This window comes from Zootoca vivipara, chromosome 5 (assembly GCF_965207765.1).
Source record: "Zootoca vivipara chromosome 5, rZooViv2.hap1.1, whole genome shotgun sequence".
Lineage (NCBI taxonomy): Eukaryota > Metazoa > Chordata > Lepidosauria > Squamata > Lacertidae > Zootoca > Zootoca vivipara.
In genome coordinates, this window is record NC_142588.1 from 63,436,282 (window position 1) to 63,461,319 (window position 25,038).

At 45.0% G+C, this 25,038-nt stretch overlaps 1 protein-coding gene across 2 annotated transcripts; it reads right to left on the reverse strand.

Annotated features, from left to right (window-relative positions):
• Positions 1-7,722: 7,722 nt before the first annotated feature.
• Positions 7,723-15,131, reverse strand: ADIPOQ (adiponectin, C1Q and collagen domain containing). 2 transcript variants are annotated; one of them, XM_088670797.1, is made up of 3 exons: positions 14,067-15,131; positions 9,292-9,518; positions 7,723-8,972 (listed from the first exon to the last, which is right to left on the reverse strand). In XM_088670797.1, exons 2-3 carry the CDS (start codon positions 9,509-9,511, stop codon positions 8,434-8,436), a joined length of 759 nt encoding a protein of 252 aa, XP_088526923.1. In that variant the 5' UTR covers positions 9,512-9,518; positions 14,067-15,131; the 3' UTR covers positions 7,723-8,433. The 2 variants fall into 2 exon arrangements, with proteins under 2 accessions (XP_088526923.1, XP_034989946.1); XM_035134055.3 differs by having other exon boundaries at positions 9,292-9,539; positions 14,067-14,608.
• Positions 15,132-25,038: the final 9,907 nt, after the last annotated feature.

Sequence of the window (25,038 nt, forward strand, 5' to 3'; positions counted from 1 at the left end):
AAAATATTGCACTGAAGTATGACAGGGTTTTTTAAATAATAACGATTAATACAGTGGCCTTGGGGAAGTCTATTCCTTCAGATAAGCCTTTCCATTTTATGCCTTCCTCCTTAATATAAGGCATTGACAGAAGTTAACTATGAAGAGACATAAAACTGGAGGGACAAAAATGTTAATAGAAAATCTCAGCAATAGTGGCCTCACTAGTGGCAAATCGTGACCGATGGGAAACATCACAAAAGGGTTTATTAGGATTCCAAAAATGCTTGGAAGTTTGTTTTGTTTTTAAAGACTCCTTCCATGCAACCCCTTGAAGACCAAAGAGCAATTTTCAGCAAGTATTGGGGATGCTCCTAGGAAGAAACACACACACACACATTTAGAGGTCTGTATAATTGAACAAGGACAACCGGGGCTCCTAATTGCTAGGAAGAGCTGCAGGTATAAATATAGCAGCAGGTGTTTGGATCCCTTTTTCAGTGATGCTGAATGTGCGGTCAGCAGATAGTTCAGTCGGTAGAGTATGAATCTCTTAATCTCAGGGTCATGGGTTTGAGCCCCACTTTGGGCAAAAGATTCCTGCATGCACGGGGTTGGACTACTACGGTAGATGGCCTATGAAAAGATTTGATTCTGTTTCTTCTACCTGCATTCTCTACATGGAGGTTGCACAAATGAATGACTGTTAGACAGTAGCTTAAGAAACTGGCTTTTATCCTAATTTCAGCTTCATTGTGACCTGGATATCTTTCAGCAATTTACATTTCATCTGTGTCTGCATGCACTGCTTACTGATTTGTTTAAGCAAATATATAATTCTCAAAATTTAGCGAGCTTGGGGCTTTCCCATCAGGTAGGGAATCTCCCTATGTAACACCCCCACCCACCCAGCCCAGTTCTGCTTTCATTAGCAGAAGCAAGTTAAGTCTGTGACTGCAAAAAAGATGTGCACATACTTAATTTTATGTCCAGAGAGAGCAATCAATAGGATTCAAGAGTTTGTGTAGACCTTTAAAGAAACAGGAACTTCCACAGCCTGTGATAACTGTGATAACTTTTCCACTTTATTGAATGTCATTGGATGTAACAAAACAACTACAGACAAATTTTAAGTCCACAGTGGAGGTTATGACAATGAATAGTACAAATGATCTGCCCTGGTTGTAATTGGTAATGAGATTGACTTATTTTTAAAAGAAGTGGGTTGTTATAAGAATCAAAACAACAAAATGAAACAAAAATAATAGTCTGGGCAATGAAAGAAGGCACCCATTGCCAGGCACTGATTAAGGAAATGGTCGTGGGCCCAATAACCTGTATTAAGCCATCTGCTGGCTTTTTGTTTTATTTATTTAATTAATACAATGTTCTATACAGGGGCGAATGAAGGCGTCATAACACCCGGGGCAGGGCGTCGCTACGTAGGGCGCATGCATGCCGTCGCCACGTACGACACATGCACCGTACATAGCAATGCCGCCCATGCGCTGTACATAGCGGTTTTCCGATGGCACCGCTCCAGCGCCATACCGACAGTGCTGAGATCCTCTGCTTGTGGCTGCAGCCACAAATGGAGGATCCTCTACATGTGGCTGTAGCTTTTTAACTTTGTTGTGGGAAAAAGGATCACTGCTTTCTTGCGTTCATGCGAGACCAGAGGCCAAGTTGGGAGTTTTAAAGAAATTCAGTGCAGGGAACAGGAGGGTCACACTTTCACGAGGGACAGTTCTAAATAGTTGGCTTACAACATGTACTTAGAACTGGCTGAGTTCCTGTTCTACCGAGTTATTAGCATGACACTTTAGCCTTGTCCAAGAAAATTAGCATAAAAGAGGTCCAAACTGCAGGGACTTCTGTCTCTTTTAAGATCTGTAGAGAATGAAAAACATAACCTGCCGTGTCCTTGCCCATCACAGTGCTGCAATGGCTTCATCAGATGCACTGAAGTGTTACCCTGAGTTACACATGGTTAGGGATGGAAATCTGCAAAACAGTCTTTAAGATGCATTGCAGTAAGATACCACAAGAGTCTTTGTTGTGTTTATTATGCGTGTTGTGTGCAGCCTTGGGAATTAACAAGTTCAAAGTAAAAGAAATGACAAATTTTTTCCCCTCTGCTAACCAGTTAATTTTTTCAGCTGAACTTTTAACATGGGCGAGGTGACAGGAAAAGGCACCAACTTCAAAAAAGCGCCAACTTTTCGCGACAAAGGAAAAATCGGGAGTGTGCTCCCTGTCCTTTAAGCCATTTTCGGCCCCTGACATCATATAGATTAGACCTGGGAAAGGTGGGCGTTGCTGCCTCGAGGTTCCTCGCTGCTCTTATAAGGCAATATGAATGTTTTTGGATTTGAATTGCAGGAAAAACAAGGATTTCCACTGTCAAGACATGATACAGCTACGGGGGAAGGTGCTAGGGAAGAACTCGCCCCGTGATACTTCCCTCTCTGTCAAAAGCACCGTGACAGACAAGTCTTTCCTCCTTGCTGTTAATATGATTGCGGGACCTTTTCGGTGGTTCTGTCAAGCTATTGATTGCAGTGCGCTGTGCAAGCTGCTCTGAAAGGGACGAGCCCAGCGGGTCACAAGAGCAGCTCTCTGAAGCAGAACTGCATCATGCAGTCATTAAGAGGGAGACCCCCCATTGTAGGGAGGAATTGGGGGCAGCAATTAGGACATTCTTTTCAGGGTCCCTGCAGAGAGATGATTAAAAGCGCTGCGGCTGGTATTGCTGAAAGACAGGTAGGTCACAGTTCAGGCCGCACAGAGGAAAAGGCCCAAACGCCACGGGTTTCCTTTTCATTTCGGTGGGGAAAGCACGAGAAAGAGGTCTTTCACCTCAGCCAGATGGATCTAATCTGCTTTTCATTGATCAGTGATCCAGGCACTGATAGTAATGGGGAATATTGCTCAAGACAAGAATGCTGCGGGAGCACACTGGAGGATGAGCTCACCATTCGTATTCCACATGATGTCAGCACTTAACTGCAAGTGCGTGTGTGATGCTGCCTTCCTTGTTTAATGGGTTCAGTACCAAGGATCAAGGAAATGTAAGGAAAACTCAGATTTTTGAAATCGCCAGTGCCTTGGGTTATTTTTGCCCTCCGCCTTGCGCTGAAGCATGGCCAGAATATTGTAAACACCAGGAAGACTGAACTGCATGCATGCGATTTTGTAGAATAAAATCAATGTATTTTTTTTAAATAAAAAAACCCAGCAATGTAATTGTCTGAAATTCTGAGGATTTTTACATGGAATTTACCGTCGTTCTCTTGTGTTTTTAGCAGTATCCTTCTATGTATAAATTAAACAGCAAATGATTTTCTTGCCCTGCCAGGCAAAGCTGCACTTTCTAATTTTTGTGTGCCCGGGGCAGCTGTTAAAGGCTCAGAATCGGGGCCAGCAAGAAAGATGGCAATCCTACCCTGGAATCTTTTGAATAAGGGATCTTGATATCCTTTTGGAAACAGCCACCACTCTGTTCAGGTCTGTTCTGCTTGGGGCATTAGCATGAGCATTTTTGTTACTCCCACTTTTGATGGAACTGATTGTTTAATTCACCCCTCAGGACTTCTGCAAAAGTAAGGGATCCCTGAGAAGGAAAGAGAAATGTGGGGTGTTTTCTGGTGAAGCTGTGGGATGGGTTAGTGACGGCTGATGGGCAACTTTAAAGTTTCCTGGATAACAGAAGGAAGGTTCAGGGTGCTTACAATCAACGGCTTAACTTGCAAATGGATCATTGTGATCTCACAGCTTGGAGATTGACAACAGGCTTTTTTATTTATGCAAAGGGCAGTGGGATGAGTAGGCTTTGGGAAGTCTTTGTACTCTGGGTTTGCAGTACAAAGAAAAATGGAGGGGGGGAACCCCTAAACTTGGAGGGAACACCTAAAAAACAACTGAATGGGACTGAGCATGCTCAGCGGGCACAGAATGCTGACTGGCAGCTGCGGAGGGGTGTGTGTGTGTGGAAAACCTGGGTGAGGGGAAGTGAAATGGACTGTTCTGGAGGGAGGGCATGGCTGGAAGACTGAATAGCAGCAATCCATGCTGCAACATTTTATTACAGATCCCACTTGCTTTAGTCCTGTTGCTACAACTTTCACTGCCACTGATCGTATTGTTACAGAAGTGGGATAACATTGTTCGGGGCTGCAAAGACTTAACCTCTGGAGTTAATGAGTGTTAGAAATTAATAAATGGTAAAACTTAGATGATATTTGAAGTAGCGAAGGGAAGACGCCACACCAGGGCCTCACCTGGGATGGAAGTCCTTAAGAATGGCCAAAGGTGCTGCAGGGCAAGAGATTCTCTGCTGGTGGACAGAGGTACAGGTGTGTGGGTGTGTGGGTGTGATGGTTATAGTGGAATGAGAAAGGTTTGTGATTTCAGCTTCCATGATGTAAGAAAAGAGGGGAGGGGGCAGGCCGCAGAAGCAGATTTAGGACAGAATGACAGGTTCCGCCTCCTGGGCACCAAGCCTAGGGAGCGCCACAGCTATGGCGTAGTGAATTGAGAAGAATGGAAGGTGAGAGGTGGGGGGCAGGGGCCAGCAAATTTTGGCCTCATAGATGGCGCCACTGAAATTTGAACGACCAAAGTTTGCCCCTTCAGGCTGTGCCCACAGGGGGGAAAGTGCTGTTTTTCATGAACCTTGGCTTTTCTGGCACAGGTCTTTGGGAAGGAGAAGGGTGGAGTCAGTCCAGGCAGAGTCCTTGTGGGGCAGAACCATCTAGGCAGGTTCAGGCAAAGGCACTCCAATGCTGCACTGCTATGGGAAGCAAACCCCTCCTGAGATGTAAGGCTCTGAACTCTCTCCAGAGTTGACCCAGGTGTGAATATGTGTAGCAGAAACCATATTTCTTCAAGACACTAGTCTCCGCTGCGCTTTGATTTCCCAATTGGAAATTCAACTCTGGGTGAGCGTTGGAAACCCCTGGAATCTTGTCCAGCCGTTCAGCAGAAATTGGGGTGGCGTGTAACAGTATTTTAAGGCATTAACAGTGTGCTTGCTAATCCCATCTATATGGAAGAGCCATTGGGTCATAAACAGAGAGCTCCTAATTTATCATGCCTTTGGGTGCCATAGAAGCTCCCAATGCCTCGGGGATACAGATGGTGTTTTTACAATGCACTAAAATGTTGCAAGGGAACACCTGAGCAATGTTTCTTAAGGCAATAACCTGGGGTGAAATGGTTGGGGATATTTAATAGACATATGGGAAACGTGGCAAATAGAGAGTCACCTAGGCTGAAATGGTAAAACCAGGATAAGCTAAATGGAATTTTGATTTTTTGGGGTGGGGGTGGGGGTGGAGATAAATTTTGTTTCAGCTACCTCCATGCATTCCCAGTTTATTGTCTAGCAAACAAGCATTTGAGTACAGTATTTGTACAAAGGGATGATATCTTTGCACCATCTTGTGGACTCTTGCAGTGACTGCAGCATATCCCCATTAAACTTTTGAGCAGTTTAAATGAGCTAAAAGCAAGGGATCCTTTAGATTTCAGTTGTTCGCTGGAAAATATTCAGCAAAGATCCGAGCGATCACTTGTGGGTGCAGACCGGCTTAAACTGTGAAAAGGCAACGTAGTAAGAGTAATTTCTTAGGGTTGTTTTAAACACTACTATGCAGTAACTCTATCTGTGCTCTTTAAAAAGGTCAGTGATCTTTTAACAATTTCAGAGGTTTCGATTTAAAAATTTACAGGCAATCCTAACTGTGTGGAGTGTGTGGAGCGGTCAACTCTCCACTGCTGTCCACGGCAGAAGGTATTTTTCTCCTATTTTGCTTCACCAACTCCAAGAGTACAAATCCGAGACATGAATCAGGCCCTGCTCCAGGAACTAAACTGACTTATGATTCTTTGGATCCATCACTAGCCCTGCTCCATCCTGCTCCAGAATTGGTTTCTTTAGGGGCCTTTCAGTGGATGCAGCTGGGGGAGGGGGGCAGAGCCTGTGCAAGGAGAACCCCACTGACTAACACTAGGAAGAATTTTCGGACAATAATTGCTGTTCAACAGTGGAATGGACTAAGTCAGAAGATGGTGGACTTCACTGGAGGTTTTTAAATAGAGGTTGGATGGTCATCTGTCAATGATTCTTTAGTTGTGATTCTTGCATTGCACAGGGTTGGAATAGATGACCCTTGGTGTCCCTCCCAGCTCTACGATTCTATGGTATAAAAATTGTTGAACTAAATAAATAACAAATGTTTCAAAGTCATTATTCTAGTCCCTTTTTTTATACCCTTAGTCCTCTTGTGGTTTCATTGCGGTTGGTTCCTCCTGCTCTTTACATTAATATGCCCAGTGGGGCTTCCTGACTTCGCTGCGTTCAGTATTGTTAAAGGTAATGTTTAACATTGCTAAATTGGAAGTCGACATTTCTCTCTTTAAATTTTGTGGCTGTTAAGATACTCTCTCCCCGCGAGGGCATTTCTGATGGATTCAGATATGCGGTTAGCTTTGGGCAAACTGTGCTGAAAATGAAACTTTCCACAAGCTTTTCTTATTATCACAAAAGAAAACTGCCAGGCAAGTAGCTAACCAGAAGGCTCTGTGTGTGGCAGAGAGAGAAAGAGAGAGAGAGAGAGAGAGAAGGTATATGAATGTATCACAGAAAACTGAAAACACATGGGCAACACATAGGTATTCTCTCAAAAGGAAATAGATTTTGTAATGGTTATGTCCATAAGGTGGGGAAAGACTGACAAAGAATGGTGAGGAAGCTGAGGAACAAAACCCAACACAGATATTTTGAATCATTAACAACCCAGGATAAATGTTCTTTAAATGAATAATAGCAAGCATGTATCATTGGTTTCACTGTGAATATTGTATAGTTCATAGTACTTTAGATCATGGGTTGGCAAATTAAGGTCCATGGGCCATATCAGGCCCAATTGCTTTCTAGATCCGGCCTGCGGACAGTCAGGGATCCAGGCTGCCGCCATAGTGTGTGCGCACGATGGTTTTTGCGACCCAGCCAAGCTTGGGGGAGAAAAGTGAGGCGGGCGGCTGCTTGAGACAAGCCCGTTCTCCGTTCGTTGTGTGCGCACAGCAATATTTTCTTCCAGGGTGGGGGGTGGGGAAGAGGGAAAAGGAGCTACAGTTCGGATTTCCACCATGGAGCTGCCGGTGACTGACCTCAGGAAGGGGCTCAGAGGCGCCTGGGCGGCTTCACTCCAAAGCAATTCTGCGCTCTGATGGGGAGGCTACTCATTAGCTACATGGTGCGAGCCATGGAAAGGTAAATAGCCACCACCTCATCTACCCTCATGTGGGGAAGATAATGTTTTTGCTTGAGCAGCGCCGGCCTGACTTAGCGTGGCCAACGGCTTTTCCCTTCACCCACACATGCACACACGCTCTCCAGGGCTGACAGGAAAGGCGCACTTACCTCAGCCCCCCACCCCCGCCTTACGAGAGAAATAACAACTGTCAATGCGTAAAACGCAAAGGAAGCAGCGTGGGTGTATGAGGGAACACCCCCCCCAAATCACATTTAGACAACATTGGGGTTGGTCCCAATAAGTGTTTTTGCCAAAAAAAATGTGGGTCACAATCATGGCAACATATAGTCCGGACCCCCCACAAGGTCTGAGGGACAGTGGACCAGCCCCCTGCTGAAAAAGTTTGCTGACCCCTGCTTTAGATTGTTTGATCAGAATATATATGCAATCTAATTTCAGCACAAAAGAAATAAAAAAATAGAACTGTGGGTGAGCAGTATTTTTATTTGTAATTCAGTAACATTTTTGGTGTTCCAAATATTCTGTTGCAAACCTTCATTTTTATTTAAGTGCTAATGACATCCTGTGCATATGCTAAGGTGCAGAAGCCACACGTAACTCATTAAAGAAGCAGGAATATGCATTGAAATATATCTGAGAAAGCAATGCAGATCTAATGAGAAATCACTCTGAAAGCCACATCATGATAATATTGTCAAGCATTAGTTGCTTCTATTTGTGCAGGACAATGCTTATATGGCTGCACCTCATTACTGAATCTCTATTGCTTTAGGCTTCTTTCTTTGAAGCCCATTGTTTGCTCTATTTGTCAGTATAACTGTAAGTAAATAACACCCATTTCTAAAGGAAGAGGTTTGGGCAAGTGTCTTTGATGAGCGCAGGCAGATTCCGGAATCACACGTGCATGTATATCACTTGCTTTCTCTATATTTTATTAATATGCTCTTGAAGTTGAACAGCTGAATGTGTGAACTGACTCTACTGAAACACGCTTTGGTGAAGAAGTGATATCAGTGGGTTGTATCTGTGATGGCTCATTCATATGGACAAGCCACCACTGGGTGGACATGCATGTGTCAATTTGCTGTGTTTCCTTGCGTTGACAAGAAGGCTACAAGGAAAATCCAAAACAATTATTGGCTATTTTCCTCCCCTCTCTCCCACCCCTGATATTCTATTGTCCATTATCCAAGTCTGGGTAGAGCAAGAATCCCATGAAAGTAGAATCATTAACATTATCAGCATAGATACCATTGACTGTTTCATCTCCATATACTTGGAGCCAGACTTCATCCCCAGATTCCAGATGGAGCAAGACAGAACCAGATGCTTGGTCAACGTTGTCCTTCTGGTACTGGTCATAAGTGATCATGACCGCCTTGTCCTTCTTGAACAAGCTAACTTTGACATCTGCCATGTACACGGTGAGATGATATGCAAAATAGTAGACTCCGTTAAAGACGCACCGGAACTTCCCTGTCGTTATGTCATAGTGATTTTGCTCATTGTAGAATATCTTCGTGAACTTGATCGGAAGATTGGGATAAGGGACTCTGGTTGTTAGACCAACACTGAAGGCAGATTGGTACCTGGAGGCAATGTCACCCTTTTCCCCTTTCAGTCCTGGGCTTCCTGGTTTTCCTGGTGCCCCTTGAGGGCCTGCAACACCAGCTGATCCTAAATTTCCACTGTCCCCTTTGAGGCCTGGTACACCTACCAAGAAAATGGATTTTTGATTAAAGTGGAGCATCCACAGAAGGTTTCATCCAGACAACCTCAGCTGAAAAAAATATTTCAGCCTTACTTTCCTTCACAAGAACAAAATTCTGAGTCAACTTCCCAGCATTATTAGGTATACTTTCGTTCTAGTAAACCCCAGAGCTGCTCAGGAATCTGAGGATTGCAGTTTCAGTGTCCTAAGAGTACCTTTGATCTCAGTCCCGCCAATTGATCAGATTTAAACCCATTAAAGCTCGCAGGGCCCTTGTGGGAATTGCTGGCTTGAATAGAAAGGAGGGCTGAAAGCGCTCACCTTGATCTCCTTTCTCTCCCTTTTCCCCGTCCTTTCCATCCCTTCCATCTCGCCCTGGAATTCCGTTGTGGCCTGGGTAGCCTGGTGCTCCTGACATCCAATTGGCACAGGCTCCCCTGGGTGGTTGTTGGGGGTCTTCTTCAGCAACCACTTCAAGGTAACAGCAAAGTTTCAGCAGAAGCACCAGCGAGCAAAAGAGGAGGCTTGATCCTTGCTTCATGTTGCACCTGGAAATAATGAGGAACTGCCTAAGGAACAGGAGTGAACAGTAAGAAGGAACAGTAGGAAACCCACAACTAATTGGAATCACAATCCTAGGCATTCCAGTGGCTCCTCTACTTCAAAGTTTACCACTCCATCACTGGGTGTAAGGACCTGGGGTGGGGTGAGTTTACACTGGGGGAAAGTGGGCAGCTGCACATCGCTGAGGAAGAGGAAAATCTGGGACAAAAAGGCTTATGTGAGTAGCTGCCTGACCTTTCAATCCACAGGGAAAACATTGGAGTCAGACAAGGGACAATCACGATGACTGAGTCTCAGAGATAGCATGAAATTTATGTGTCCACCCACCAAATGTAAGTTGTATAATTTAGGGTACAATCCTGCACTTGAGATATGCCTGCTGAGGGGCCACCGGATTTGGCAGAAGTCCGTATCAGCTGACAAAATGCCAGGTTCATCACTACTAAGACAGATATGCTGGTGGAATACTAAATATAAGCTGGTGGAACATAGCACTGGAGTGCCAGAGAGTACAAGATAAATCAGATGGGGAGAATGAGGGGCATCTAGGCCTGCTGGAGCTGGGATGCTACCAAGCAGGGCAGGGGTGGGAAATCCTGTCACATACACATCCTGTCACATACTTCAACTGATGCATGGGGAGTTCAATCCTGCTTTATGCAGGGTTTTACGGCGCTGGTATGCCCAAACCAAGCAGGATTGAACTCCCTGCACATTAGCAGGAACTGGCGAGCATGGTTGAATACATCAGTCAGGTGGGAAGGAGGTCGATCCTGCTTTTCACAGGGTGCAGATGAACCAGCCAGTTTTCAGCATCTGAACCAAGGAGAGATGAACTCATCAGCTGCTGCATGTGTGTGTGTTTTCAGTTCTGCTTTCTGCAGTTTTCAGGCTTGCCATCCAGTCCCGCTTGGGAACTTGCTGCCATGCTGGAACAAAGCAGAATTGGACCCCTTCGGCCTCAGCTAGACAGAAGTGGGTTATTTCCCACCCACTTCCTTCTCCTATATACAGGCTCTCTTTTTGATCAGGGAGCTCCATCCTTGTGAGTCGCCCGCTTCTCTTGCTTTTAGTGCCTGTCCTGGCACTGTCCTGGCCTGTTGTTCCCTGCGAGGAAGCCCCCCTCAACCACAATGGAGTGTCTGCTCTGGAGAAGCCAAGCTCCCTGCTTCCTCCTCCTTCTGCCTTTGCTGTCGCCATCTCTCTTCCTAATCCTCCCCGCTGTCAGGGACTCTGCTCCTGCCTCGGAGAGCTTTGGCAACGTTTGCCATCTGCCCCACCACAAAATGCAGAAGAAAGTCACATGAAATGAAGATCAGCAAACCAGAAGATCAAGCACCAGTTCTGTAACTGCAATCGGCAGAAGACTCAAGGCACAATCTGAAGCTGTAGCGTTAAGGGAGATCCTCCACATACAGAAGCATCTAAGGCTAGGCAGAGTGAGGCCGCTGGTTTGGGGTATCATGAAAGGGCAGCAAGCTGTTAGTTGTTTTTCCATTTTTATTGGCAGGGTGGGGGAGAGGCGCTTGTGGGATTTCCTGCTGCCAGTTCCCAAAAAATCCTAACTGGTCACTTGCATATTATCTACCTTGACTTGGGATGCAATATGCATTTGTTCTTCTGCCCCAGAGAGCAAAATGCCCTCAGGAGACCCCAGGAACTCTATTCTAACTCAATTCTACCCCTTGCATGTTTTCTCAGAAGTTCCACTTTAGAGAATGGCACTTACTTTCAGGTAAGTGTGTACAGAATTGCACCTTTCTTTCTTTTTTATAATAATTTTTATTGATTTTACATAATAAAGAGAAGAAAATACAAAACATATTCCCCCTTCTTCCCTCCCTCCCTCCACGAGTCCCCTTCTGCCACAAGAGAGTCTCATGAAAGGTGAGCAGTCGAAGGTGGTCCATTTTATAGTTGAGCTTCTCCCCACCTCACTCTCCCACCTCCAGAACCCCCCCCCCCCCCTGCCACCAGAGGCTCCAGTATGATAAGGAAAGGTAAGAGCGGGTGTCCACCCAGCTAATTTTCCATAATTACATTAAAATCTAAAAAAGAGAAAGAATAAAAGATTAAAAAGGAAAAGGAAAACAAAAAGAAAACAAACAGACGAATGTCTAAATCTCTTAACATTGACTTAGTGACTTCCTCAAATCCCCTCTTCCTGATTTTCATAATTTCTAATAATATCAGAATTGCATCTTGACTGATATATGCTTCTGTACAGTTTTTTACAGACAAGGGCCAAAGTGACTTGACAATTGGATTGGAGGAACGTATGTTTTATAACCTAAAGAGGCATTCTGTGAACCACACTATGACAAGCCAATAGTTCTGGACAAGGATGAAACAATGAAATGACCTCTAGATTCAAGAAACATTATCTTCAAAGTATGTGTGGCAGAGAAAACTTGGCAGATAGTGGGGTACATATCTGGACATGTCATGCTTGTACCACTTCAGTGTCCTTATCGCTACATAACTCAGGAAAAGACATTTAGGTTCCAGCACTCAGAACAGACATATCTTGATTGTAGTTGCTATATTTTCTGACTACCACCCCATATGATTTTGACGCTGCTTTCAATGTATGCCTCTATTGCAATATGCAATGCAATTCAATAATGTTTTGCATCTCAAACTGCTTGACATTTTGCTGAGCTGCTGTGGAGAAAGTTCTTGCACTCAAGCCATGTGATCAACATGAAAGGACACTCCACCCACCTTCTTTGACTACTATTCCAATACTGTACCTCTTTGTAAAAACAAACAAACAAAAAAACACTACACCAAAATGGGATCTTGGTACCCATAAAATTAAACGCATTTGTAGAATGCTCCTGGTCACATTATGGGTTAAACCACTGAGCCTAGGGCTTGCTGATCAGAAGGTCGGCGGTTTGAATCCCTGTGACGGGGTGAGCTCCCGTTGCTTGGTCCCAGCTCCTGCCAACCTAGCAGTTCGAAAGTACGTCAAAATGCAAGTAGATAAATAGGAACCGCTACAGCAGGAAGGTAAACGGCGTTTCCATGTGCTGCTCTGGTTTGCCAGAAGCGGCTTTGTCATGCTGGCCACATGACCTGGAAGCTATACGCTGGCTCCCTCGGCCAATAATGCGAGATGAGCGCGCAACCCCAGAGTCGGTCACGATTGGACCTATTGGTCAGGGGTCCCTTTACCTTTACCTTTTACCTGGTCATATAGTCACAAAACCAGCTTTTATAAAACTAAATAATTCTGATCAGGGAAACTTGTCAATGCCCACTTTTCCTGGTAGGAAGGCAAAATGCAAAGATATACAATAATATCAAAATATTGGAGAGGAACTGAAGGATGACAAAGGATTACTAAAGCTGCAATCCTATGCACACTTACTGGAAGTGAAGAAGTGAGACCTACTTATGTGGGGAAATGCACAGGATTGGATTGATGGCTGCATTTCTATGCTCACTTACCTGGGAGTAAGCTCAATGAATGATATTATTATCTAACTAAATATGCATAGGCTTGGGCTATATAGAAAATTTGCAGAGTGAGTGCAACATATCTGTGGGTTTGAAGTCTACTTTAAAGTATTACATTAGATGCATTAGATGCATAATAGTGTGGATTATATACTGTAGTATTTATCTTGATCTTCCAGGACAAAAACAAGCCTGATCTTTGAAAATTAATATTCCTACATTTCCGGACTTTTGAATTATCATTGGCACTAGCCTAAGATAACGTATTCTGTTCTGAAACAATATTATGGAGCTGTGGAATGATGAGGCTGCAATCTTAAAGCCACTTAGTACTATATGTTGTGCAAAAGAAAGATCTATTATGTCTGAATATTCTTTTAAAATTGCCATCTTCATCTAGATTATTCAGTGTGACACAATCATTGTGCTGGACTGTCTGCAGAACTAGGATGTATTAGCAGAGTGAAATCCTAAGTGATCTATACTGTACATTGTACACTCCTTAGAACAGCTAAAAACTCTCATCAGGCATTCTCACCTGAGGCACACCAAATTTGTTAATTAGTTAGCATAACATATGTCACCTATTTGGCTTAATATTGTACTCTAGCAAGAAAGGCAGATAACTCTAATTAATGTGCTTATATAATGTATCTCTTTCTCCTTTTCCTTCTCTAGAAAATACCCTTCAATGTAAGTCCCGCTGAACTCAATCAGACTCGAATAAACTTGCATAGGGATTGTACTGTTAACTCACTGGCAGACAATCATGAAGAATCTAAGTTAGTAACCAACAGAAGGCAGAAAGCTTTCAGATTTCTTGCTGCAATAATTTTCTTATCAAGAGTTTTTCTCATTTCTGCACCAACTTTGAATCCATTCTTGACTGCTAATTCAAGCACTCAGGGGACATGGAACAATGCTGTTAAGTGAGAGCAAGCAATTCTGTAGATAGCTTTCCTAAATAATTGGTTCCTAAATAAAAATACAAGCGTGCAGTTTCTTTACGAAATGAATTATCTATTTGAATGGTGTAGTATAATGCTCTAACAAAAAATGGCTCTTACCAGTTGTTCTTTGTATGATGTCCTAAGTTGCTTGCAGTCACTTCAGAAATGCAGTGGAGAGAATGGTCGGGTCTCTCAATCACTTGCCATATCACAAAGAGACATGTGGAGCTGTCAGTTATGATGCTGTCCTTTCTATTTGCTACCGAGCATGCTAATTTAATTCTATGCACTTTCTATCATTTTCCTGTTTCTTTTTTAATTTGGGATAATTTTAATTGTGTTCTATTTTTAGAGAGACATATTTTAAAAGGAACCAGATGGCTTGCTCAAGAATTGTCAAACCAATGCTAATTAGATATTGTGTTACCAGAGGAATATACAGCAGACACACACACACACACACACACAGACAGAGAGAGAGAGAGAGAGAGAGAGAGAGAGACTTCAAATTATAAACTGTAGTCTTTTACTCTCAATTTCCTTGGGGATAGTCCCATTGAATTCAAAGGGAGTTTCTTCTGACTGAGCAGTAATGTTTTGCTATTAAATAAGTGGTTTAACAGTGCAATCCTATATAAGCCTACTCAGAATTTGGTCCCACTGAGTTCAAAAGTGCTTACTTCCAGGGAAGTAGGCATAGGATTAAAAGAAGCAGTCTTTTAATTTTATATTTGGTTTTGACTCTTTGTTTCTTTGAGTATGGATCTAGCTATCTAGCTATTTATCTAAATAAATAAATGCCTATTTAGTGGAAGGAAGAGTTCTGTGCTTTGCTAGTTAGACCCTTTTTTAAAAAGGAAATAAGCAACTTTATTAAGTACCTCTGTAATTTACTATCATTTATTAATGATATGAATCATTTGCTCTGCAGGCACTTTCTGTCTGCCTGAGCATACAGCAGCCGGAAAGATTGCCAGATTGATTTGCACTGACAAGTGGACAGGTAGCCTTCTCTTGCAAGATTATAGACCCTTGCTAATAGCATGAAATATAACGTCTCCCAACCGCTTATAACATTTCATGTGCTCACCCCTTGGGCACTTGTCAAATCGCCAGATACACATTTGCTATTTAATGTTTGATAGCACTGCTGCTGCTGCTGTTGTAAGCTTTTTGTACTGTGTTCTTTTGCAGGGAATTTGTAAGCCTACAAACACTTCACTTTTTGACATTTGCATATTTTATATGTACCCGGCTTGCCCATTAGTACAGCTCCTGATGCAGCCAATTCCCCCCCCCCCTCCCGAGACCCAGTTACAAAGGGAAAATATGATGTCCGTGATACAATAAGTTATATTTGGCTGCACGATATGAAAGCACTTCAAACTGCCTGCTGACAAGCAAGAAATCTCTCGGTCAGATTAGAACAGTGGTGTCAGGTGTTAAGCTCCTATTGTCAGGGCTCCTGCTCTTTCTGCAGCCAGAAGGTTTGACTCTGTTGCATTCTTTAAATGCACTTTTTGTTCATACGGGGTCTGAATTATTGGGGGGAAGGGGCCTCATTTTAAAAACACAGATGGCAGGCAGGCATCATCCACAAGAAATCTACAAGGCACGCCAGCCGCCACCAACCAATTTTTCCCCAAATCACACAGGTAACCAGGCAGACAAATGCAGAGGGAAGAATGTGTAACTGTTCCCAGGGCAATGCCGATAAGTAAGTCCGCTGGAGGGAACCAATCAAAATACAGCTGATTGTGTCACCCATTCATCCTCTCATTGCTCAAGGGGTCGTTCTTTTGAGATGGTAAATACTTTCTTCTTGAATCCAGGTCCCAGACCTACCCTATTCATGCACAAAATATGCCCTTAAGACAGGATTTGTAAGTGAAAAGAACCATTGGGAGAGGTTTTCCCCCAAGATATTTCCTTCTGCAGAGGAATATTTGGGGTCATTAGGAGTCAAGATGGCTTCAGGATAGCTCTCCTGTACTATTTCAGACATGTGGTTTATATTCTGTATGTGTGTTTACCTTGCGCACTTATGAATATTCATGTTATTTATGATACCTTAGAATTCTTATGTGTCCATTGATTAGCAAGTTACAGCTTTAACGTGTTTGCTTTCAGAATTATCTTATATCAAGACCTGCTTAGTTGTTGAAATATTGGCTATTTCTGATTCTAGGTAAGACAGGTGGGGTGAGTAGTCAGTATTATGAAGAAGTCGTTTGTTAGTCCCCTTTTAATTGTTATCAGGAAGGATGTTAAATAGGGCTGCCACATATCCGGGTTTTCCCGGACACATCTGGGAATCGGGCGGCAAAAGGGCAGATTTTTGCTGAATTGCCCAAATGTCTGGGGAAACCGGGCAATTTTATTATTTGAAAAATGCTTTTTTGGGGGGGGGGAGGGAGATGTTCCAAAAAAAAAAGCTCTTGGGAATATGGCAACCCTATGTTAAAGGAATAAAGAGGAATGGGATTCTCTCCCCCATCCTTTCAAGGCATATTTATTAGGGATATTTTGGATTCTAATCTGTTGTAGTGATTGTATGAACCAGCAGGTGGCAGTTAGTGTACATAAATACAAGAGGGTTCTAGTCTATGTACATACTGTAATTTATAATGAAGTTTCCATCTCTCTCTCTCTCTCTCTCTCTCTCTCTCTCACACACACACACACACACACACCAACTCCAAACTCCAAAGTCTCTACCAGCTGTCTATACAGAGAAATGCAGTAGGCAAGGCTTCTCTGGTATTGGAAAACCTTCACCTGTTACATTTCTGTGTGTCAGTCAGGTGATCTGGTTTAGGAGCAGCATCAGTAAAACACACACACACACACACACCAAGCCTAATTTATAAAATGTGTCATCTTATAATGGATAGCCATTTCAGAAAATAAGAAGGGACTTGCTGGATCAGACCAAAGTTTCCAAACTAGCCCTAGCTTAGTTCTTCTGCGAAGCCCACCAGCAAGATAGGAAAGCAACAGCTCTCATTGTTTGGTAGCAAGTATTCAGGGACAAAGCACCTCTGAACCAGTTCAATCTAATTCCAAACTCCACAAGCATTTCTGGATGTTCTGGGGAAATGACATTGGTGACAGTAGAAATAATATCAAAATATACTGGAAATGCTGGAAAAGCATTATTCAGTGTTATTAAGGCCCAAGTGTTATTAAGGCCCAAGACTACCAAGAACTCATCTAAACCAGATTAATGGGCAACAAAATGACAAATGAAGGTCAGTGTGATTAATAGTGTAAAGCAGGCGTGTTCATCAGGTAGATCATGATCTACCGGTAGAACACTGGATATCTGTGGTAGATCACTGGTAGATCACTGGCTCCCCCCAAAGAAGCTCAATAAGTTTTGTCCCCCCCCCAAAAAAAGCTCTACAACTTTTACCGGGAACCCCCAAAAACAGGGCTTTCCTTCCTAAAAAAAAAAAGGTCAACAACTTTAACCAAAAAAGGGGGTAGATCACTGCCAGTTTTTAACTCTGGGAGTAGATCGCAGTCTCTTGGGAGTTGGCCACCCCTGGTGTAAAAGAATCAGTGTTGGTCCTGCAGTTCCATCATTTACAGGAATCTACCCCTTGATTCTGCTACCTGTGTGGGTGCAACCAGAACAGAAGCAGTTCCTACTAATTTATTTGGCTCTTACCAGTGGGGACTGTCATCTCTCCCCCCCCCACCCCCCAGGAATGCCCCTGGATACAACACTACACTATGATGAAGCATTATTCCCAGGGGGCATTATGTCCTAGGAATATGGCCAGCAGACTGCGAAGACCAGCCAAGTTGCCACTCAAAGTGGCAGCAAGACTTTTCCTTTTTGTGAGAGAAAGAAAAACCTTCAGCCATCTCTTGTTTGAAGGTAAGACGCCGCCTCCCCAATTATTACAATTTGCCCCCCCCCCAAAAAAACTTTGCATGCGGCAATGGTCCTTCAAAAATGGTGGTGGCAGTTTGGCTCGGCTTTAATTAGTCCCCTCCATAATGGTATACTTACTACCGGCTTTTCATGTTTGGAATGTTTAGATTAAAAATAAAATACTGCAATTGTTTGTATTGTGGGGGGGGGGTCTAATCTCTTCGCAAGTATGGGGTGTTTATACTTCTACAACCAGTGTGTGTTATTTATCTTTCTAAGAGAGGAGAGATCACTCACTCGCTTGGGCTCATTCAGGTTGGCTTAGCATTGCGCAGCCATAGGAACCAGTTCCAGCCTGCATGGGCAAAAGCCAGATCTCTGGTTTTGCCCTTTTGTTTCTGCTGCACAGGCATAAATAGGATCCTTCGTTGTTCTGCAGAAATACAGTAACTGTTCTGAGTGCTGCGCACAAGGTTTTTGCCACTTGGCCAAGACAGTTGCTGTGTCAAGGCAGCTACTCTTTCCCTCAAGAAATTGCCGCTCTTCAGCCGGTCCCTGGGGGCCAGGCTATATATCCCCTCTATATATGTAGTTACAGGTAGGTAGCTGTGTTGGTCTGACATAGTCGGGGGGGGGGGGGGAATCCTTCCAGTAACACCTTAGAGACCAACTAAGTTTGTTATAGGTATGAGCTTTCGTGTGCTCATCTGAAGAAGTGTGCATGCACACCAAAGCTCATACCTATGACAAACTTAGTTGGTCTCTAAGGTGCTACTGGAAGGAATTTTTTTTAATGTTTTATTCATTCTACTCGTTTATATGGTTTTTGTTACGTAATTGGCGGGGGGGGGGAATGCCAAGCAGTCTCTGATGTCGACTGAGGTGGGTGGGGAGGGGAAGTTTAATGTTTTCCTCCCCCTTTCACAGCCCCAACAAAACCCACCCCTCTGAGATGCCATTTGCATTTCAATGGATGGAATTTTTGGAAGGCACTGACATAAAAGCTCTATGTATGTGTTTGAAATCATGTTTGTGGGCGTGAAGTCTGTAGGGAGTGGGGTCGCTCCCCACCCCATAAAAAACAGGAGCACCCTGTTTTGGGACAAAAGCGTCCCCTGTTCTGTTTGGACTTCAAACGGGATACCTTTTCTTCCGTATTTGAGCTCGACCAGCCCAAAATGGTGGTTGTGTCATTGTTGGTGTGGCTGATGAGGAGCTTGTCCCAGCGTGAGTGACAATAGAGAGAAGGGAGAAGAAGTGACCCTCCTCTCCCTCCCTCGTACCTCCTTCCTTCCTCCCCGCTGGTGTTCCTCCTCAGCCACCACCCACCAGTTGAGAATGGTGCAGGTCTGCCGCCACTTAGCCCCCTCCACCACCCCAACCTGACCTCTCCTCCTCCTCCCTCCTCTTCCATGCTCAAGTCTCTTCCTATGCCTGCATGGGCAAGAGGCTGGAGCTGTGGCTCAAGTTGCCCATGGGAGCTGGCCATCTTCCCCTGGCTCCTGACATGAGTCAAGGGAAAGAGAGGGGCCAGGGTGGCGAGGGTGGCAGGAGGCCAAATGCAGAGAACCCCTCTCCACAAAGGGGGTGTGTGATTTGGTGTCACGAGAGTGTGTGTGCCCCCCAATCCTCACCTCCAACCTGCCCTGTGTTTTGCCTGACGAAAGGTGGCAACCCTAGACTAGGGGGAGGGACTGCAGGCATCCCTGCCCTTGCCTGCTTTCCCTGCGCACTTTATGCCCATATACATTTTTCCTGAATGCATGAGAAGGCAGTAGATCAGGGGTAGGCAACCTAAGGCCCGTGGGCCGGATGCTGCCCAATCACCTTCTCAATCTGGCCTGCGGACGGTCCGGGAATCAGCGTGTTTTTACATGAGTAGAATGTGTCCTTTTATTTAAAATGCATCTCTGGGTTATTTGTGGGGCCTGCCTGGTGTTTTTACATGAGTAGAATGTGTGCTTCTATTTAAAACGTATCCCTGGGTTATTTGTGGGGCATAGGAATTTGTTCATTCCCCCACCCCCACCCCACCCAAAATATAGTCCGGCCCACGGCTGAAAAGGGTTGCTGACGCCTGCAGTAGATGCACAACAGGCACCAGTTTCAGTGATTTAAAGAGGAATTAGACAAACCTATGGAGGACAGATCTTTCAGGGGCTGCTAGCAATGGGAAACATTGAGGGGAGAGGATGGAGGCATCTGGTTGGCTAATGGAGGTAGTCAGATGCTGAACTAGAGGGACTGTCTGCAGAATTCCTCTTATGTTCTTAAAATTGAATATTTGATGGCTACATTAGAGCGAGAGGAGGAAATAGTAGAGAGTAAGAAATGAAAGCAATGGAGGCATTTTCTGCCTTGGAATCCTAGCCCAGAGCGGCTGGGGGAACCCAGTCAGATGGGCAGGGGACAAATAATGGTTTGTGGCAGGTGTTGTAGAAAAATAGGTGTCCATTCCCTTGCATCCATTTAACATCTCCCCTAAAAGCTCCAAACAACTTTGCATTATCTTAGTAACCCTTACTATCTACGGGACCACCTCTCCCGGTATGCCCCGCAGAGGACATTAAGGTCCACAAATAATAACATACTGGAGATCCCGAGTCACAAGGTGGTTAGACTGGCCTCGACCAGGACCAGGGCCTTCTCAGTACTAGCCCCGACCTGGTGGAATGCTCTTTCTCTCAGGAGACTAGGGCCCAGCGGGATTTGTCATCTTTTCGTAGGGCCTGTAAGATGGAGCTGTTCCGCTTGGCCTTTGGACTGACTCAGTCTGACCCCAGTGTTACCCTCCCCTAAGGCTTTATCCTCCAGATATTTAAATGAGGTTGCACTTGTAGATTCCTAATTTTAAAATTCAATTTTAACATTGTATTGAATCTGCATTTTAATTGAATTGTTTCTTTTATGCTTGCTTTGATATTCTTGTTGTTAGCCACCCTGAGCCCGGTCTTGACTGGGAAGGGTGGAGTATAAATAAAAATTATTATTATTATTATTATTATTATTATTATTATTATTATTATTACAACAGGCTGAAAGAAAGGCAAATATTGTCTCAACAATGCCATGAGATTGTGGTCTGAGGACTTCTCAGCCCAGGTCCTAGCTATCTACTACTATACATCTGCTCTCCAAACAGATATAATCAATGAAAGTTACAGCTCCACTAAGTGCAACATGGAGGGATGGTGTGTTATTGGATAGGAATACTTCTTTTATGATAGTTGGTAGGAAACAGAAGCCAGCCTCTGCTTGCTTGTATGTTGGAAAGGTGCCATATATCTCTGGGTGGACTAAAAAAGAATCGGCTGCTGAATTAATTTAGGTACATCAGCAGTCAGATCAGGTATCTTCAATATAAGTTCAGGGGGTAGTTGGGAAATTTGGAAGGATTTGGGTGTTTGGGTAGTGGGTAAATAAAATATGAAAGCAAGTAGGTCATTTTTCTGTGTGCAAACACCAGCGATCTGTACTTGCGTGAATGGGATGAAGGAATTACCCCCAGACACACCAGACACAATTCAAGCTGGCTAGTGATTGTTAGCATTCAAACACTGGCAAAAGCTGAACTGCAACAGAATTCCTGTTGGATGAGCACACTTTATTTGGATGCAATCACACTGGGTTTGAGAAAACAAGAAAGCTAATGTTAATTAGTAACGGAGAGTGCCTGGTGCTGTCTGATAATTTTTAGAAACAAGCAAGCAAACAAACAAATGTGCTTCTTAAAAAGATAGCGTAAGTTGTGTGTTTGATCAGGTTATGACAATAATTGTGTTTCGACCTGTCGTGACTTCATACTGGTTTGCCATCTTGATTCTAAATGGCGCCTGACTATATATGGAGGAGCGGCTGAGTGTGTGTCAAAAAAAATGAGTGATGCCATGTTCCAATCTACCATCTTGAATCATGATGGCACCCAGCATCCAAACATTGATGAAGGCCATTGCACCCAACCTAGGAACCAAGGGCGTACCCACCACGGGGCAAGTTAGGGCAGCTGCCCTACTCTAGAAGCCAGCTGCCCCCCCCACAAGGGCGTACCCACCGCGGGGCAAGTGGGGGCCGCAGGCTGCCCCTCCCTAGAAGCAGGGCTGGTGGGCAGAGGCGGAGCACAGCCCGGCGGAGCGCGAGTTCGCCATTCCCGCCACGCCGCACCCTCCCTCCAGCTCCCCGGCGCGCCCTCAGGCAAGGCCAAGCACGGCGGGGAACCAGGGAGCGCGGCGCGGTGGGCGGGAACGCCGAACTCACGCTCCGCTGGGCTGGGCTGGGCTCTGTCTCCGCCCACCAGCCCTGCTTCTAGGGAGGGGCACAGCCCAGCGGAGCGCGAGTTCACCGTTCCTGCCCGTCGCACCGCGCTCTCCCTCCAGCTCCCCGTCATGCCCTCAGGCAAAGCCATGCACGGCGGGGAACCAGGGAGTGCGGCAGGGGGGCCTTCCTGCCCTGGCGAACTCCTGCCTTGCTGCCCCCTTTCCTGGCGCAGCGGCGGCTGCACTATTGCCGGCGCCTCCCCAGCTTTCCTCTCTGTGACAAAGGCGCCCGCCTTTGGCCAGGGTCTTTTCGATTGGGCCATCGCGAGGCAGCGGGAGGAGCTTGGCTCCGTCATCTGCCCGCATGCAAAACCGTGCAGGGGTCGGCAGTTGCTGAGAACAGGGTCGCAAGGAGAGAGGGGCGTCTGCGCGGTTCCAGATCTCTCTTTCTCTCTCTCTCAATCTTTCTCTCAATCTCCCAGCTGGAGGGAGGTCGCGCCACGGTGCGCTCTGTCGGGCTGTGCTCCGCCTCTGCCCATCAGCCCGGCGCCTCTGACTGCACTTTCCCCGCCCACTTTGTGGCCCCTCCCCTTCCGTGCCTTGGCCCCTCCCCTTGCCCCCCCCCCCTAGTTTTGATCCTGGGTACGCCCATGCTAGGAACTCTTATGCCCAATCTGGGGTCACTATCTTGAGAGGTGGCCAAATGTGACGAAAGTCATCTACTTTCCGTCTTTACTGTACAATCTACTTCTCAGATTGTGCAAGGCTTTAATGGGGATGTCCTGAGGTAAAGTTCACCTCCCACTATCCCAGTTATTCTCCTTATAAACCCCCTCACAACGCTTGGAGTTTAAAGGTAAAATGAAAGTGCTCTTCCAGCCCAAAACGTGGCATGGTTTCTTTTAAGCTCTGAGGGGAAATATGAGACTATTCTTAATGTACACAAAAGTAAGGGGTTCTCCTCATTCGAGCTTTCCCCCACTTGAAGCTTTCCTCCCACCTGAGGAAACTTTGTGTCACCCTCGAACCTGTCTCCCTCTTCCTCCTCCTCTCAGTGCACTCCAGGGACAACAACCTATCCTTTCTGCCTTAGAAAAGGGGTTTTGTCCTTCTAATGAGTATCCCCACCAGATGAGCCATAGATACCTCTGCTGGAAAGATCACATAGACGATGGTACGGATGGAATTTTAATTTAACATTTAATGTCTTATGAACTTAACGGTTGCATGCAAGGTTCATGTGTACAAGCATGTGGTTTCAATGGAACTGTTCTTGTTAAACATATAACTTCAAACCTCACCAATTCCTCACCTAACCCTACTCTATAAACCTATTCTACCCTCACCCACGCTCACACTCTCCTGCATCATCTCCCTCTCTCTCCCAACTGTCACTAACTGCCGTTTTCTCCTCATAGAATGTTCGTAACCCCGCCCCCACAAGCATGTGATGTAACTCAGGGTAGGAGATGCATTAACTCTTATACATCCAGGCTGAGACCAAATATACCATCCTAGGGTTATTTCATTACACCAAACCTATGCCCCCAAATGGGTAATGTCCTGCCAAATTCATGTTTTGGTCCCCCATCTTCTATCAAAATGGCTCCTGGTATCCAAACATTGACAAAGGCCACCACTCCAACCTCAGGATCCCTCATGCCAAATTTGATGACATTACATCAAGAGGTACCCAAAGGTCGAAGTAGACCCCCCACACACACACACCTTAGGAACTCGCAGGAGGAAGGTAACATGTTGTTTGGACCAGGAACCGTAGTCTAACAAACTGTCCCATTTAAGAAGCCAGCTTCATAACCCATGGATTGTAGTTGTCCTGCTTTGAAACTGTGCAGAATTTGTTGTGAACTATAATAGGGACCCAGCTGGCGCTGTGGGTTAAACCACTGAGCCTAGGCTTGCTGATCAGAAGGTCAGCGGTTCGAATCCCTGTGACGGGGTGAGCTCCTGTTGCTCGGTCCCAGCTCCTGCCAACCTAGCAGTTTGAAAGCATGTCAAAATGCAAGTAGATAAATAGGAACCGTTACAGCGGGAAGGTAAACAGCGTTTCCGTGTGCTGCTCTGGTTCGCCAGAAGTGGCTTTGTCATGCTGGCCACATGACCTGGAAGCTATACGCCGGCTCCCTCGGCCAATAATGCGAGATGAGCGCGCAACCCCAGAGTCGGTCACGACTGGACCTAATGGTCAGGGGTCCCTTTACCTTTACCTTTATAATACCCTGTCTGGATGACACAACAGACTTGGAAGAATTGCAGGGCAGACACTAAGTAAGGAAACACACAAAAGCAAAATCTATCTTAATACTAAAACTTATTAGCTTCCATTGGTCATATCACCTTCCACTCTGTTAAACACTATTGCCTACAGGTGTCCAGATTTGACAGGAAGAATTCCCATTTACTGTATTTTATCTCTGTGTCTGTGTCTAAGGTAAAGGGACTCCTGACCATTAGGTCCAGTCGTGACCTCCTAGAAAACAAAAAGAAACTGCTCCTTGCTTCTATAGTGCAACTCTCTTCCAGTTAATTTTACATTAATGTTCCACATAATGACTGAACACAGGGTACATGGCTTCAAGATAGCTCTCATATACTCTTGCATGCCACCCCAATCTCTGAGCGGTGTGAGATTTCAAGGGGTTCAGGTGCTTACCAAGGGTCCGTGTTTCTTTTTGGGAATGACGCATAGCAGAGAGTGTAGCGTCTTTTTGATATATGGTTTATTTACACATATATACAACTTGAGCCTACGATGGAGGAGGAGTTCACAGCATTAACAACTAGAAAGGATCTTGTTTCTCTCCTAGCCACAGCGTTCAGAAATCAAACATCACGCTATCCTTCTCTGACTGCTACCGTGTTTCCCCCAAAATAAGACACTGTCTTATATTTATTTTTTCCTCAAGAAGACACACAATGGCTTATTGGGGGG

What these genes read in the sequence shown, in the direction of transcription:
- ADIPOQ (XM_088670797.1), bottom strand. Translation starts at nt 9,511, where the DNA reads ATGAAGCAAGGATCAAGCCTCCTCTTTTGCTCGCTGGTGCTTCTGCTG. An exon ending in GGGAGAGAAAGGAGATCAAG is followed by an intron (nt 8,973 to 9,291) that starts GTGAGCGCTTTC and finishes TTTTCTTGGTAG; the next exon opens with GTGTACCAGGCCTCAAAGGG.